Source organism: Pongo pygmaeus, chromosome 4 (genome assembly GCF_028885625.2).
Source record: "Pongo pygmaeus isolate AG05252 chromosome 4, NHGRI_mPonPyg2-v2.0_pri, whole genome shotgun sequence".
Classification (NCBI taxonomy): domain Eukaryota; kingdom Metazoa; phylum Chordata; class Mammalia; order Primates; family Hominidae; genus Pongo; species Pongo pygmaeus.
Genome location: NC_072377.2, coordinates 184,313,035 through 184,330,777, shown reverse-complemented (window position 1 = coordinate 184,330,777; position 17,743 = coordinate 184,313,035). Strand labels below are relative to the sequence as shown.

Below are 17,743 nucleotides of genomic sequence, written 5' to 3'. Positions count from 1 at the left end.
GGGCTTCCTCCTGCCTGCCGCCTGAGGCCTCCCCTTTGCTCCTCACACTCCGGTCTGCTCCTGCAGTCTCCACCCAAGAGGTGCTTTGCAGGGCATAACTCACCGGAGCCTCTGCTCACCAGTTGCTCCCTCCCCAGGCCCCTTGCACATGGGGCACTGTTCTGCTTTATTCTCTTCACGGCACTGGCCTCTATCTGAGCTGCCAGCAGGCTTAGTGGTTTATGATTTGTCTTTGTCTTATGCTCCTAAAGCAGGTGCTCCCTAACAGCCTCCGCACACCCTGGAGCTGCCTGGCCCCCACACAAAGGGTGCGGGGAGAGGAGCCTGCCCGGAGCATGTTAGGGGCTTCCGGAGGCTGCCCCACCTCACCTTTTTCAATCCTTCCACTTGTTGTAGCTCTGTCCTGAGTAGACAGGAAGTGTCTTTCTCGTGCTGTAATTCGCGCTGAAGAGCCTGTCTTTGCTCTTTTTCTGATTTCAATTCTTTCTCTAGGCTTGAGCTGTTTTCCCAAAATGAACTTGAGTTAGTCTCAGTGGGAGATTTTCATGGAAGATCCACAACCCAATTCACTGCCCAGGAAACGGGGAAGTCTCTGAATTGCCTCTTGAGCATCTAAACCCTTCGGCAAGGCTTCCCTCTCCCGCAGGGTCACCTGCCCTTCCACAAGAAACAGCAGGAACCAGGGAGAGAAAAGCCTGCAGGCACACACTTGACACTTACGCAGGGGAGAAGGAAGAGAGCTCTAAAACACTTAGACCACATAAGCAGAACGCTCCCCTGACATGGAGACCTGAGGAAAGGAAGCTCAAAATTCATTCTTTTCTTTTTTTGAGACAGGGTCTAGCTCTGTCACCCCAGCTGGAGTGCAGTGGCGCAACCTCAGCTCACTGCAGCCTCAACCTCCTGGGCTCAAGTGATCCTCCCGCCACAGCTTCCCAAGGTGCAGAGATTACAGGCATGAGCCACCTCACTGGCCAATTCATTCTGCTTTCTTTTTGTTATTTTTGAGACAGAGTCTTGCTCTGTTGCCCGGGCTGGAGTGTGGTGGCGCCATCTTGGCTCACTGCAACCTCTGCCTCCTGGGTTCAAGTGATTCTCCTGCCTCAGCCTCCCTAGTAGCTGGGATTGCAGGCACACGCCATCACGCCCAGCTAATTTTTTGTACTTTTAGTAGAGATGGCGTTTCACCATGTTGGCCAGGCTGGTCTTGAACTCCTGACCTCGTGATCTCCCTGCCTCGGCCTCCCAAAGTGTTGGGATTACAGGCGTGAGCCACCGTGCCCGGCCTCATTCTTTCTATAACCTACGGCCAGACTGACAATGAAGGATCCTGGAGGGAGAAGGCCAGGAGTGAGCCTCAGCCTGAACCTGACTCCGCCCTTGTACCAGCTGAGTGGCCCCGGGGGCACTGATGGACCCCCTGGAGTCTGCTCTCTGTTTGTGGGAATAAAGATGTCTCTTCTCTCTCTCCTCTCTCAACATCAGGCTTTTGACTTGGCATATATGCTATCTCAAAAAATCTATAGGCCAGGCACGGTGGCTCACACTTGTAATCCCAGCATTCTGGGAGGCCGAGACGGGTGGATCACTTGAGGCCAGAAGATTGAGACCAGCCTGGCCAACATGGCAAAACCCTGTCTCTAATAAAAATACAAAAATTAGGCCGGGCGCAGTGGCTCACGCCTGTAATCCCAGCACTCTGGGAGGCTGAGGCAGGAGGATCACGAGGTCAGGAGATCGAGACCATCCTGGGTTAACACAGTGAAACCCCGTCTCTACTAAAAATACAAAAAATTAGCCGGGTGTGGTGGCTGACGCCTGTAGTCCCAGCTACTCAGGAGGCTGAGGCAGGAGAATGGCATGAACCTGGGAGGCGGAGCTTGCAGTGAGCCGAGATCGTGCCACTGCACTCCAGCCTGGGCAAGAGAGTGAGACTCTGTCTCAAAAAAAAAAAAAAAAAAAAACAAACAACACACAAAAATTAGCCAGGTGTGTTGATGTACACCTGTAGTCCCAGCTACTCAGGAGGCTGAGGCACAAGAATCGCTTGAGCCCAGGAGGTGGGGGTTGCATTGAGCTGAGACCGCACCACTGCACTCCAGCCTGGATGACAGAGTGAGACTTAAAAAATAAAAAATCTGTAGACAAACTGTGCACAAAATTATATGAAGCTTGCGTCAGCAAAGGATAGGTGAAAGGTGACTTTCTGTTCAACACTGACAAAGCTGTTTCTTTTTAGAAAGGGTGGTTAAGGGTGATACAGGCTGTGACCTGGGACCATGGTTTGAGAGTGGCCAGATCTTCTGGAGGCGAGCTGGACCACGTGAGGAGCCCTGTGGGGAGGGAGCTCCCTAGGGATAACATATGAACCCTGCAGGGGTGAGTGCTGAAGCAGGATACCACCTGCCACCCCCTGCTCCCCGCTGTTTGTGCTGAAGCAGGATACTACCTGCCCCCAGTTCTTCCCAGTCCCTCCTGAGCCACACCCCAGCCCAGGCTCCCTGCAGGGCCCCTACCATTGCTCGTGCAGCTGGGAGAGCTGCAGCTGCAGGGCACCGATCCTCCCGCCCAGCTCCTGCTGCAGCTTGTGGCTCCGCTCCTCAGCCCCCTGCCTCGCCCGCTCTGAGTGCTGCAACCTGGATGCGACACCAGCAAGAGTGCAAATGAAGCAAACCTTTGTAAGGAAAGGATGACTTTCGCTGGCTGAAATTCATTTTTAAAATTAACATACAGTAAAATTAACTCTTGTGAGTTTTAACACGTGGAGATTCAGCTCCACCACAATCAGAATACAGGACAGTTCCACCACTCCCAAAACTCCCCAGTGCTGCCCCTCTGGAGTCACACAGTCTCCCCACCTCAGCCCCTGGCAACCACTCATCTGTTCTGCAACAATATGGCTATGGCTTTTTGAGAATGTAATCTAAATGTAATTATACATTATATAACCTTGAGACTGGCTTTTTCTCAGAATAATGTCTTGGAGATCAATCCAAGTTTCCATGTATATCAATGGTTCATTCCTTTTGTTTCCTCTCTGAACGTTCTCAAAGGGCAGTGGTTCATTCCTTTTTACGGCTGAGTCGTACTTCACTGCACAGACGTACCACTTTGTTTATCCATTCACCCAATGCAGAACATTGGGATTGCTTCTAGTTTTTGGCAGTTATGAACAGAGCTGCTATAAACATATGTACTGGTTTTGGTGTAGACATAAGTTTCATTTCTATTTGGATCATATGGTAAGAGGACGTTTAGCTTCTTGAGAAACTATTTTCCTAAGTGGTTGCACCATTTTGCATTCCTACCAATAAAGTATGAGAGATCCATTAGCTCTGTGTCCTCATCAGCACTTGGTATTGTCATTAAAGAAACTGTAGCTGGCCAGGCGTGGTGGCTCACGCCTATAATCCCAGCACTTTGGGAGGCCAAGGCGGGCAGATCACCTGAGGTCGGGAGTTCGAGACCAGCCTGATCAATATGGAGAAACCCTATCTCTACAAAAATACAAAATTAGCTGGGCGTGGTGGCAGGCACCTGTAATCCCAGCTACTTGGGAGGCTGAGGCAGGAGTATTGCTTGAACCTGGGAGGTAGAGATTACGGTGAGCTGAGATCGCACCATTGCACTCTAGCCTGGGCAACAAGAGCGAAACTCTGGCTCAAAAAAACAAAACAAAACAAAAAACAAACAAACGAAAAAACAAAAAGAAACCGTAGCTGCCCTAACAGATGTGTGGTGGGATTGTGCCACTCATTTCTCTAGTGGTTCATGATCTGAATATCATCTCATGTACTTTTTTGCTGTCCATATGTTCTCTTCGATGAAGTATCTGTTCAAGTCTTTTGCCCCCCCCTTTTTTTTGTTTTGTTTTGAGATGAAGTTTCTTTCTTGTTGCCCAGGCTGGAGTGCAATGGCATGATCTTGGCTCACTGCAACCTCCGCCTCCCGGGTTCAAGTGATTCTTCTGCCACAGCCTCCCTCCAAGCAGCTGGGATTATAGGCATGCACCACTATACCTGGCAAATTTTTGTATTTTTAGTGGAGACGGGGTTTCACCATGTTGGCCAGGCTGGTCTTCAACTCCTGGCCTCAGGCGATCCACCCGCCTTGGCCTCCCAAAGTGCTGGGATTATAGATGTGAGCCACCACGCCCGGCCTGTGCCCATTTTTCTATTGGATTGTTTGTTTACTGCTGAGCTTTCAGAGTTTTTTTTTTTTTTTTTTTGAGACGGAGTCTTGCTCTGTCGCCCAGGTTGGAGTGCAGTGGTGCGATCTCTGCTCACTGCAACCTCCACCTCCCAGGTTCAAGTGATTCTCCTGCCTCAGCCTCCTGAGTAGCTGGGACTACAGGTGCGTGCCACCACGCCCGGCTAATTTTTTGTATTTTTAGGAGAGACAGGCCTTAACTGTGTTAGCCAGGATGGTCTCGATCTCCTGATTTTGTGATCCACCTGCCTCGGCCTCCCAAAGTGCTAGGATTACAGGCATGAGCCACTGCGCCTGGCCTTTTTTTTTTTTTTTTTTGGAGACAGAGTCTCTCCCTGTTGGCCAGGCTGGAGTGCAATGGCACAATCTTGGCTCATTGCAACCTCTGCCTCTTGGGTTCAAGCAATTCTCTTGCCTCAGCCTCCCAAGTAGCTGGGATTACAGGCGTGTGCCACCACGCCCAGCTAAATTTTTTTATTTTTAGTAGAGACAGGGTTTCACCATGTTGGCCAGCCTGGTCTTGAACTTCTGACCTTAAGCGATCCACCTGCCTCGGCCTCCCAAAGTGTTGGGATTACAGGCGTGAGCCACCACGCCCAGCCTCTCCCCTGCACTTTGGAGAGGGACCCTGAATAAGTCTCCAGGCCCAGGGAATGCTCAGCGTCTTCCCGAGAATATCTGCCAGGGGGAAGTGATTACCTTTCTTCCATTTGTTTCATGCTGGACATAACTTGGTTGGTTTTTCCTTCAAAGGATGTGATGGCTTCATTCTTCTGCTGCAAACTGCTCTCTGCATTCTACAAAAGCAAAAGAGGGGTTCACACTCTGCCTGTCCCACATCCTTGCACCTGCTCTGGATGACAGACAGGGCTTATTTGCTTTTTTTTTTTTTTTTTTTTTGAGACAGAGTCTTGCTCTGTCGCCCAGGCTGGAGTGCAGTGGCGTGATCTCGCTCCCTGCCAGCTCCGCCTCCCGGGTTCACGCCATTCTCCTGCCTCAGCCTCCCGAGTAGCTGGGACTACAGGCGCCCGCCACCACGTCTGGCTAATTTTTTGTATTTTTAGTAGAGACGGGTTTCACCATGTTAGCCAGGATGGTCTCGATCTCCTGACCTTGTGATCCGCCCGCCTCGGCTTCCCAAAGTGCTGGGATTACAGGCATGAGCCACCGCGCCCGGCCATAGTTGTTAACCTCGTACGTTTGTGACACTTTCAAGAGTATTCTGCCAATTGCTACTCTTCCCCAGAGCCCTGGAAGACAGACTGACTCAAGGCTCTCAGTTTTGCCAACAGAAGGAAAGGTAGAGAGGGAGGTCCTGGAGTCTTTGCTCCTTTTTGACAGCGTATTCTAGAGTCGGGTCAGGCTCAGTGTTCTCCAGCTGTTCCCACGTGCCAGGCACATCCACTAGTTCATCTGAGCCCTGAATGGTTCTCAAGGAAGATGCTCTCACCCCACTTTTCCCACTGAGAAACTCAGAAGAAAGCGACTGGATGAAGGTGAAGAGCAAATGAGGGGGGGAACTGGGTTCACACCCACATCTGTGTGCTTTTCTCTTAAGTACAGCTTTGAGCTATGACAGACACAGAGTGGCCAGGAGGGGGCGCTGTGTGTTCCTGTGTGTGTACAAGAGACACCCTTAAAAAGCCTGAAGACAGGCCGGACGTGGTGGCTCACGCCTATAATCCCAGCACTTTGGGAAGCCAAGGCGGGCGGATTACCTGAGGTCAGGAGTTCGAGACCAGCCTGGCCAACATGGTGAAACCCCGTCTCTACTAAAAATACAAAACTTAGCTGGGCGTGGTGGCAGATGCCTGTAATCCCAGCTACTCGGGAGGCTGAGGCAGGAGAATTGCTTGAGCCTGGGAGACAGAGGTTGCAATGAGCCAAGATTGTGCCACTGCACTCCAGCCTGGCCAACAGCGTGAGGCTGTCTCAAAAAAAAAAAAAAAGCCTGAAGACAAAAGTCCTAATAAATTCCTGAAAAATAACATACAGACTGTATTCTCTCACCTTAATGTAATAAAATCAGACATTAATAACAAAAGAACAGCTGGAAACACCTCGTATCTGGAAACTAAATAGCATATTGCTAGAAACGATTGAGCTAAAAAAAAGGGAAATTATGGGCCGGGCACAGTGGCCCATGCCTGTAATACCAGCACTTTGGGAGGCCGAGGCAGGTGGATGACGAGGTCAGGAGTTTGAGACCATCCTGACCAACATGGTGAAACCCCGTCTCTACTAAAAATACAAAAATTAGCTGGGCATGATGGTGGGCACCTGTAGTCCCAGCTACTCAGGAGGCTGAGGCAGAAGAATCGCTTGAACCCAGGAGGCGGAGGTTGCAGTGACCCGAGGTTGCGCCACTGCACTCCAGCCTGGGTGACAAAGTGAGACTCCATCTCAAAAAAAAAAAAAAAAATGAATAGATGATTTATCAGGAGGGTGAAACTATTTTCTTCCTATTTTTTCCTTCCTTTTTTTCTGAGATGGAGTCTTGCTCTGTCGCCAGGCTGGAATGCAGTAGCACAATCTCGGCTCACTGCAACCTCCGACTCCCTGGTTCAAGCGATTCCTCCACTTCGGCCTCCTGAGTAGCTGGGATTACAGGCACATGCCACCATGCCCAGCTAATTTCTTGTATTTTTAATAGAGACGGGGTTTCACCACGTTGGTCAGGATGGTCTCGATCTCCAGACCTCGTGATCCGCCTGCCTCGGCCTCCCAAAGTGCTGGGATTACAGGCGTGAGCCACTGTGCTGGGGCCTTTCTTCCTTCAAATTTTTTTTTTTTTTTGTAATTACTGGGGAAGAGATGCAAATTCTTCCTTTCTTCTGTTTTACTTCAATTGTTATTGTTGCTATTATAATCTTAATTTTTTTTTTTTTTGAGCCAGAGTCTCTCTCTGTTGCCCAGGCTGGAATGCAGTGGCGCAAGCCACAACCTCCACCTCCCAGGTTCAAATGATTCTCCTGCTTCAGCCTCCCGAGTAGCTGGGATTACAGGCATGCACCACCATGCCTGGCTAAATTTTGTATTTTGAGTAGAGATGGGGTTTTTCCATGTTGGTCAGGCTGGTCTCAAACTCCCAACCTCAGGTGATCCACCCGCCCAGCCTTGTAAAGTGCTGAGATTACAGGCGTGAGCCACCGCGCCCAACTGATTAATAGTTTTAAAAAGACAGGAAAAAATAACAGTTTATTATTGCTGTCTCATATAATCTGTGACATAGATGTTACAGGAAGTAAGAGTGAAGTGATATCCATGGAAAATGAAATGGGACTGTTTTGGCAAGAAAACAGGAACCAGAATGTCAAAAGTTTTGAGAAGGATGAAGAACGGTCCCCTTCTGGGGAGCTCCTGGGCAATAAAAGCTTTCTAATTTTCAGACGCTGTTTTTCCTTTCCTTTCCGTTTTGAGTCGGAATCTCACTCTGTCACCCATGCTGGAGGGCAGTGGCACGATCTTGGCTCACTGCAATCTCCGCCTCCCAGGTTCAAGGGATTCTCCTGCCTCAGCCTCCCAAGCAGCTGGGACTACAGGCGCCCGCCACCACCCCCAGCTAATTTTTGTATTTTTAGTAGAGATGGGATTTCACTATGTTGACCAGGCTGGTCTCAAACACCTGACATTGTGATCCGCCTGCCTTGGCCTCCCAAAGTGCTGGGATTACAGGTGTGAGCCACCACGCCTGGACTAGATGCTGTTTTTCAAACTCTGGCATGATTGGTTCTGTCTGGGACAGTTCCCTTGGACCACCCTGAAATGACACAGGAGAGGCAACCAGCTATCGACGTGGCCCGGAAGACTCAGAAAGATTAACTTAGTGGCAAAGTTTGAAAAGACAATACTAAATGACCTTTTTTTTTTCCGAGTCGGAGTCGCACTCTGTCGCCCAGGCTGGAGTGCAATAGCATGATTTCAGCTCACTGCAACCTCTGTCTCCCGGGTTCAAGCAATTCTCCTGCCTCAGCCTTCTGAGTATCTGGATTAGAGGCGTGCGCCTCCATGCCCGGCTAATTTTTGTATTTTCAGTAGAGACGGGGTTTCACCATGCTGGCCAGGCTAGTCTCAAACTCCTGACCTCGTGATCTGCCCGCTCGACCTCCCAAAGTGCTGGGATTACAAGCGTGAGCCACCGTGCCTGGCTCTAAATGACATCTTTAATTCACTCCTCCATGTTTGGTGTAAACAATAAATCGTTGAAATAGAAGAAAACAGACAGTGGAGGGACAGTGAAGGTGGACGGACAAAGTTTGGGTTTGGGTTAAAAAGACCCACGTATCCCCTTAGGAGCTATGTCACCAGGGGCATGTGACTTAGTGACTTGGCTCTGCCTTGTCACTTACATTTCCCCCCATTTCTCAGGGACTGCCATGAGGATCAAAATCATAATAGGTCCTAGGAGCAGGTCTGACACATACGAGGGGCTCTATGTGTCTAGTCGCTCATTCTGTAAGAAGAATGACACAAGACTGGCGAGCAGCAGAAACCAGACTGTGCTATGGACACAAAGCCAACTCCCACCTGAGCTTTGTGAAACATCTGTAAATTAATCGCTTTGACTTCTTCCAGCTGCTGGCGGAGGGCAACTAGCGTGTCCTGCTTCTCGTGGGTGTCCTTTTCCAGTAACTTCATTGCAATTTCCATTTCAGTTTTCATTCCAATTTGTAACTCCAGTTCTTTTTCCAGTTCCTTAAAAGGATATTTACAAGGAAAATGTTATTAAAATAGATCACAGAAATGTATTTAACTGGGGTTGAATCTCAGGTAATGCTTAAAATACAAACTGAAGGCTGGGTGTGGTGACTCACGCCTGTAATCCTCAGCACTTTGGGAGGCTGACGTGGGCGGATCACTTGAGGCCAGGAGTTCGAGAGCAGCCTGGCCAAGATGGCGAAACCCCATCTCTACCAAAAATACAAAAATTAGCTGGGTATGGTGGCGTGCGCCTGTAATCCCAGCTACTCAGGAGGCTGAGGCAGGAGGATTGCTTGAATCCGAGAGGCGGAGGTTGCAGTGAGCCGAAATCACACCATTGCACTCCAGCCTGGGTGACAGGGTGAGACTGTCTTAAAGTAAAAAACAAACCAAAACAAAACAAACAAACTGAAGGTGAGAATAGCTTAGGGAGACTGAAAAGAGTCTGTCTGGAGCAGGAGTAGATGGTGTTTCCCCTTTTCCTCACTGCACGGTTGAAGCTGGCTCCACATCAAGTCAACAGAAAGCTGGTCAGTGGCAGGATGAGCCTAGGTTCCAGCAACCATGTTTTCCATACCCACAGATCAGAATGCATGTTCTCAAAGAATATCTGTCTCGTTTGAGTGCTGGAAGGGATCTGATAGTGCAATGTTAGAATTTCTGGAATGGTTTGCTAGTTTATAGCAACAAAAGTGCAACCATTTTGAAATGGTTCTGTCCTGACCCAGGACATGTTTCCCTGCATCCATGCAAAGAAGCAAAGAAATAAAGCAGGCACAAGAACAGCGTTTACAAGTAACTCTGGTCACTGATGTACAGGTTGAGTGGAAATCAATAGGCCAGAGGTTATGACTGAGAGAATTGTATTGTCAAAGAAACCATTAATCTGGTCTCATAGCCATCCCTGTAAAAGATTTATAAAATGGCCGGGCACAGTGGCTCACGCCTGTAATCCCAGCACTTTGAGAAGCCGAGGCAGGTGGATCACGAGGTCAGGAGTTCAAGACCAGCCTGGCCAAGATGGTGAAACTCCGTTTCTACTAAAAATACAAAAAACTGGCCGGGCACGGTGGCTCAGGCCTGTAATCCCAGCACTTTGGGAGGCTCAGGTGGGCGGATCACAAAGTCAGGAGAAGGAGAACATCTTGGCCAACATGGTGAAACCCCGTCTCTACTAAAAATACAAATATTAGCCAGGCATGGTGGCGTATGCCTGTAGTCCCAGCTACTCTGGAGGCTGAGGCAGGAGAATTGCTTGAACCTGGGAGGCAGAGGTTGCAGTGAGCTGAGATCGTGCCACTGCACTCACTCTAAGCCCGGGTGACAAGAGTGAAACTCCATCTCAAAAAAAACCCAAAAACCAAAAAATTAGCCGGGTGTGGTGGTGGGTGCCTGCAATCCCAGCTACTCGGGAGGCTGAGGCAGAGAACTGCTTGAACCCAGGAGGCAGAGGTTGCAGTGGGCCAAGATCGCGCCACTGCACTCCAGCCTGGGCAACAGAGTGAGACTCCGTCTTGAAAACAAACAAACAAAAAATAAAAATAAATAAAATAAAGATTTAAGGAAAAAATATGAGTGACAATGCACAACTGAGTTGTAACCATAGACTTAAAAAATTTTTTTTTTAATGAACAGCATCTGACTTTCCATGAGCATCAGGATGGTGAAGCATGTCTATGAAAAGTGTTGACAGAATTAACTTAGAAGGCTACTGGGAAACTCTAAAGACACTCGGTCTTGCACACTCACCAACCGGACTTTCTTCTCCTCTTTTAGCTGCTTCCACACATCACTGTACATTTCATCCAGACCTTGCCGAGTTTGCTTGTAAGTCTCCAGCTCAACTTTGGTATCCTGTTTTGTTATCTGTATCAAACAAGGACACCAAGAGGAATTGTTTGCTTATGGAAAGCAAGCTAATTATGAAGTATTTCAGAATATACCACAATTTAAAAAAATGTAAGGTAATTTTTATTTTTTAAGCATGGTAGAAAAAGGTTAAAATTTGGCTGGGTGCGTTGGCTCACGCCTGTAATCCCAGCACTTTGGGAGACTGAGGCGGGCGGATCACGAGGTCAGGAGATCAAGACCATCCTGGCTAACATGGTGAAACCCCGTCTCTACTAAAAACACAAAAAATTAGCTGGGCATGGTGGTGGGTGCCTGTAGTCCCAGCTACTCGGGAGGCTGAGGCAGGAGAATGGCGTGAACCCGGGAGGCGGAGCTTGCAGTGAGCCGAGATGGTGTCACTGCACTCCAGCCTGGGCGACAGGGCAAGACTCTATCCCCCACCAAAAAAAAAAAAAAAACAAAAAAAAGAAGAATGAGAATAAGTCCACAGATATTTTGAAAAGTTGAGTTCATAGGCTGGGCGTGGTGGCTCACGCCTGTAATCCCAGCACTTTGGGAGGCCAAGGTGGGCGGATCACTTGAGGTCAGGAGTTTGACACCAGCCTGGCCAACATGGTGAAACCCTGTCTCTACTAAAAATACAAAAATCAGTCGAGTGTGATGGCATGTGCCTATAATTCCAGCTACTCGGGAGGCCGAGGCAGGAAAATCGCTTGAATCCGGGAGGTGGAGGTTGCAGTGAGCTAAGATCACACCACTGCATTCCAGGCTGGGTGACAGAGAGCAAGATTCTTGTTTCCAAAAAAAAAAAAAAAAAAGTTACATTCATAAAGCAATTTAAATTTAATTTTCTTTAAAACAGAACAAGACTTGGCCGGGCGCGGTGGCTCATGACTGTAATCCCAGCACTTTGGGAGGCCGAAGCGGGCGGATCACGAGGTCAGGAGATCGAGACCGTCCTGGCCAACATGGTGAAACCCCGTCTCTACCAAAAATATAAAAAAAAAATTAGCTGGGCGTAGTGGCAGGCGCCTGTAGTCCCAGCTACTGGGGAGGCTGAGGCAGTAGAATGGTGTGAACCTGGGAGGCGGAGCTTGCAGTGAGCCGAGATGCCACTGCACTCCAGCCTGGGTGACAGAGAGAGACTCTGTCTAGAAACAAACAAACAACAACAAAAACAGAACAAGACTCCATTTGTGGGAAAAACCCTCATTCAACTCATCATCCAGTACTTATGAACATGTTTTTAGCACTGAGTGAATTTAGAAGTGAATCAGATATGGTCTCCTTTTTTTCTGAGACAGAGTCTTGCTCTATGGCCCAGGCTGGAGTGCGGTGGCACGATCTCAGCTCACTGCAAGCTCCATCTCCCGGGTTCACACCATTCTCCTGCCTCAGCCTCCCGAGCAGCTGGGACTACAGGCGCCCGCCACCACGCCCGGCTAATTGTTTTGTATTTTTAGTAGAGATGGGGTTTCACTGTGTTAGCTAGGACGGTCTCGATCTCCTGGCCTCATGATCTGCCCGCCTCGGCCTCCCAAAGTGCTGGGATTACAGGCGTGAGTCACCGTGCCTGGCCCAGATATGGTTTCTGTCCTCAAGTCATCATGTGATAGCGCTGCAAGCCAACAATTCTACAAAACAGCAAAGGGACTGTATCATGGAAGAACACAAAAGCAATGGGAATACAGGAGGATGGCCCAGGCCTGCCCACAGCCCCTGGGACGACATCATGGAGGACATGGCAGGTGAGTGGATGCTGAAGAACGAGTAGGAACTTTGGCATGCAAAGGCCCACAGGCCAGGCAGGGAGTCCCCGTCCAAGTGATCCGGGTGGTCTGAGAGTGATGTGGGCAGGGACGGCGGTGAGAGGCCCTTTCTGACATAAGCAAGGCACCTTTGCATTCTAAAGACTGGGTTGTTGTTAAGCCATGAGCTTGAGATTGACAATAGGTGTGTCTGAGTGACGAACACGCTGCCCAACTGTAAGTCAATTTCTCACCTCTACACTCTTTTCACTTCTTTCTCGAATTAATTCATTTTGTTCTCTTAACTGCTGCTGTTCTTCTTGAAGTGAACAAATTCGGTCTGTTGCAGCTGAAAGCTGATTAAGGAAAATTTTTACAGTTCTTAACATCAAAATTAATCTTATTGTTCAAATTAAAAACATTAATTTGGCATCTTCACAGTTGACAATGTATGTTCACAGATTTGATATTTTATTTCCTTGTTTTCAATAGGTAATAATACATGGTTCCAAATTCCAAAGACATGGAAATGTATGTAGTAAAATCTCTCCTCCACCCTTGCCCCTAGCCATCTCTGCCCTCTCCAGATTTTCTCCCTCTACAAAAATGATAGCATACTGCTGAATGTGGACAAAGATTTATAGACACAAAAAATTAGAAATAGCCTGAATGTTCACTATTAGGGAAATAGTTAAATCATAGTGGAAGCATAAAACAAACATGTAGTCAATAAAATGTTTACAGAAGCTTTTAATCACTTGAGAACATACTTAAGATATAATACTAATAAGGAAAAAAGGTTATATGGTATGCTCTCACCTGTATTAAAAAAAAAAATCAACTAGGTTAAAAATGCTTAAGAAAAGATGGAGTGGCCGGGTACAGTGGCTCACACCTGTAATTCTAGCACTTTGGGAGGCTGAGGTGGGTGGACTGCTTGAGCCCAGGAGTTCGAGACCAGCCTGGGCAACATGGTGAAACCCCATCTCTACAAAAAACACAAAAATCAGCCAGGAGTGATGTCTCATGCCTGTAATCCCAGCTACTTAGAAAGCTGAGGTGGGAGGATGGCTTGAGCCCAGGAGGCGGAGGTTGCAGTGAGCTGAGATCATGCCACTGCACTCCAGCCTGGGTGACAAAGCCACAGCCTGTCTCAAAAAAGAAAAAAGAAAAGTTGGGAACAATACAAATCAAATAATAAAATGACAAGAATAGTTGTCACTTAGTAAAGGGGTTATGGGCTTTTTTCCTGACTCTTCTTTCTTTCCAGTTTTTCTAGCTAATGATCAGTAAAAGTATATTTAAATCACTAGAGGGAGAATTAAAGAACTTGCAGGGAGGAATAAAAAACAAGTCATTGAAGATATGCCCAAGAGGACCTCTTCTTCCCCTGGAAGGACTTCTCATGGCTGAGGGAAAAGCATAGAGAAGCAGGACGCTGTCAGGAACCTGCCTAAGGAGAGGCTGTCGCAAGAGGCAAGGCAGATGAGTAAACACACCAACCAACCCCTCCTCATTCCAGCCTCATCACACAGCTTGCAGAGAGGAAGGTGCAGCTGGGGAGAAAGAAGCAAGATCTCTGTCCTTGGTGCTTGGTTGGCTCTCGGCATTATTCACTAGTGGAAGGACCTCGAAGCACTGAACTCCTCACTTTCTCTGTCAACAGTGTCTAAATCCCCTAAGAATTACTCTCCATTTAGACTCAGAACCCAGGCCTAGGGTTTCTACACATAACTGCTGTGCCCCAAAAAAGAAACATCAAGGCTTTAAGGGTGTGTTAGTTGCTCAAAGGGAAGCAGCAGGCAAAAACCATAAGCTGATTCCCATTCTACTCTCTGGAGATGCAGAGAGCACACCCTGAAGAGCGCTATGCTTTTCACTAAGCACATTCTTTGTTTCTTTAATTGAGACAGGGTGTTACTCTGTCTCACTGCAGCCTCCAACTCCTAGGCTCAAGTGATCCTCTCACCTCAGCCTCCCAAGTAGCTGGGAGTACAGGTGTGTGTCACCACACCTAACTTTTAAATTTTTTGTAGAGACAGGGTGTTGCCATGTTGCCCAGGCTGGTCTCAAACTCCTGGGCTCAAGCAAGTCTTCCACCTCAGCCTCCCAAAGAGCTGGGATTTACAGGCATGAGCCACCACACCTGCCTGAAGCACATTTTCTATTACAATCATCTGCCTTTAAAGAAAACATAACCTGGCTGGGTGCAGTGGCTCATGCCTGTAATCCCAGCACTTTGGGAGGCCGAGGTGGGCAGATCACAAGGTCAGGAGATTGAGACCATCCTGGCCAACATGGTGAAATGCCGTCTCTACTAAAAATACCAAAAAAAAAAAATTAACTGGGCATGGTGGCAGGCACCTGTAGTCCCAGCTACTTGGTAGGCTGAGGCAGGAGAATGGCGTGAACCCGGGAGGCGGAGCTTGGGAGCTTGCTGTGAGTGGAGATCACTGCACTCCAGCCTGGGAGACAGAGAGCAAGACTCTGTCTCAAAAAAAAAAAAAAAAAAAAAGAAAAAGAAAACATAACCGAAGCTGGGCTCAGTGACTCATGTCTGTAATCCTAGCACTTTGGGAGGCCAAGGTGGGTGGGTCACTTTAGCCTAGGAGTTTGGGACCAGCCTGAACAACAAAGTGATATCCCGTCTCTACAAAAAGTTAAAAAATTAGCCGGGTGTTGGTGGTGTGTACCTGTAGTCCCAGCTACTGGGAGGTTGAGGCAGGAGGGTCTCTTGAGCCCAGGAGTCTGAGGTTACAGTAAGCTATGATTGCGCCACTGCACTCCAGCCTGGTGACAGAGTGAGACCCTGTCTCAAAAAGCAGAAAAACCCCACATAACTCTGCTTAGTTTCAAAAGCGAAATTGGAGCTTCATCAAAGCACGCCATCTTGACTGAGATGCAGTGAGTCTGCTTGTTCTAAAATCAAACAACTCGAGTGCTCCCACGTGGCAAGTGTTGTCCTAAGCACATTTACAAGATATTAGTCTTAATCTTTGCAACAGTAAAGTATGTATTATTACCTAATTTGGAGGTGAGAAAAGTGAGGCTCAACCACCGACCTACCTAACCTGAGGCTCAAAGGTCTGCCTACCAAGGCGACTGTGAAGCCTCCAATCCTAAGTTCCATGAAGTTTCTCCCATGACACCCCCATCTATGACACTGTCTCGAATTTCCTTCCACTCACACAAATCCGAGCTCCTCTCCTGAAAGCCTTTCAGGGCTGGCGCCTCAGGAGGGAGCAGTCAGCTTTAGGGGAGCCTCACACGGGTCCCTCGTTACAGAGATGGGCTCTGAGGCTCTCTTCTCTGCCGTAACCCACCTCCATGCTGTGGAGGTGTTCCTTCTCAAGCCCCTCTCAGAGCCCTTGTCCTTCTAGGTGGGAGGCCTGGGCAGCCGGGGACTGCTACGTGTGGAAAGCCTCAGAAGGGCTGAGCACCCCGCTCCTGCTAACAGGAGACAAGATGTATCCACCAAGGAGACTGCCGGGCAGCTGGCAGCAAGCTCTCTTCCTCAGCTCAGCCCTCCTTTGTCCTGTCCTTTCATTCTCTCTTCCTAGTGAGAAAGCAGAGAAAGACCGCACTGTGGGGAGGCTGGTTGCATGCTCCTGAGGCCAAAGCAGAAGGGGTGGGCTGGATACTTATTCCTTATGACAGAGTCTGTGCTTTCTGGGGCAGCAGGGAGGCACATGGCATCGTGGAAAGGGCAGAAAAAGAGGAAGACACGGCACTTCCACAATACAAGCTGGGCTTTTCCAAAGAACAGTTTCCTTCTATGGGAAGACTGTGAGGTGATAAAATCTAAGTCACTTAGAACGGGCTCGTGATCAGCTGCAGTGTCTCATTGGGAGCCTCGGACAGGGCAGAATACAGACATTCTCCTGTCCCATGTGGGGTAGCTGGAGGCTAGCAAGTCCCCTTCCTACCAGCAGGAAGCTCTGCTATCACAGACCGACTACACCATTTCTCTTAACCTTGGGTCATTCTGTTTTATCTAAAAATTTCAATAAAATTTACAAACCTCTTCTTGAAGCTTTGAATTAGTCTTTTCCAAGCCATCTATCTTGGTTTGAAGATCCCCAACTGTGCAGCTGTAGAAAATAAGAATATTAGGTCAACATAAACTTATAAAAGCTGACTGTTTTCTCAATCTGTAAACAGTGAGAGAGATTCCTAGATTTCCTGTATGAAATGGAAAGGCAGAGGGTCTCCAATTAACTCAGAGAAGATGACAATTCTAAATATACATTTGTGACATACTTTTCAATAAGTTTTATCCCTAAAATTTAATCTTTCTTTTTTTATTTTGAGGCGAAGTCTCGCTCTGTCGCCCAGACTAGAGTGCAGTGGAGTGATCTTGGCTCACTGCAACCTCTGCCTCCCGGGTTCAAGCAATTCTCCAGCCTCAGCCTCCCAATAGCCTAGACTACAGGTGCGTGCCACCGCACCCAGCTAATTTTTTTGTATTTTTAGTGGAGACGGGGTTTCACCATGCTGGCCAGGCTGGTCTCGAACTCCTGACCTCAGGTGAGGCTGCCCGCCTCGGCCTCCCAAGGTGCTGGGATCGCAGGCGTGAGCCACCGCGCCCGGCCGATTTCTTTTTCAGTCATCTGGGAAGAGAATTCTTTTCTCCCAACACAAATGGTGACAGAAACCAAAATGTGTTGGCAGTGACATACCTAAAGTAAAATTCATTAACAAGGTATTAGTATTTTTGGGTAGAAGGATCCAAGGTGTTGTGTGTGTTTGTTTGTTTTGAGACAGTCTTACTCTATCGCCTAGTCTGGAGTGCAGTGGCATGAGCTCAACTCACTGGAACCTCCACCTCCTGGGTTCAAGTGATTTTCCTGCCTCAGCCTCCCAAATAGCTGAGACCACAGGCACCCGTCAACACGCCGGGCTAATTTTTCGTATTTTTAGTAGAGACGGGGTTTCACTGTGTTAGCCAGGATGGTCTCAATCTCCTGACCTCGTGATCCGCCCGCCTCGACCTCCCAAAGTGCTGGGATCACAGGCATGAGCCACTGCGCCCGGCCCAAATCCCTTTTACACCTTCCCCATTTAAAAAATATTCTTTAATAATATGTACTACTCTTTTTTTGTTTTTGAAACAGGGTCTTGCTCTGTCGCCCAGGCTGGAGTGCAGTGGTGTGAGCATGGCTCACTGCAGCCTCCACCTCCAAGGCTCATGATCCTCCCATCTCGGCCTCACACCTTGCCACCAGGCCCAGCTA

The 17,743-nt window shown here is 48.4% G+C and overlaps 1 protein-coding gene across 2 annotated transcripts in view; it reads right to left on the bottom strand.

The window, feature by feature from the left end:
- RUFY1 (RUN and FYVE domain containing 1) overlaps positions 1–17,743 on the bottom strand; it is a 63,477-nt gene that overhangs the window by 10,697 nt on the left and 35,037 nt on the right. For both annotated transcript variants that reach the window (XM_054487086.2, XM_054487089.2), the window contains exons 8-14: positions 16,531–16,600; positions 12,764–12,865; positions 10,660–10,776; positions 8,737–8,904; positions 4,909–5,006; positions 2,517–2,636; positions 370–499 (exon numbers count right to left, since the gene is read on the bottom strand). In XM_054487086.2, the coding sequence (XP_054343061.1) occupies positions 370–499; positions 2,517–2,636; positions 4,909–5,006; positions 8,737–8,904; positions 10,660–10,776; positions 12,764–12,865; positions 16,531–16,600 (805 nt within the window). The remainder of the gene's footprint in view (positions 1–369; positions 500–2,516; positions 2,637–4,908; positions 5,007–8,736; positions 8,905–10,659; positions 10,777–12,763; positions 12,866–16,530; positions 16,601–17,743) is intronic.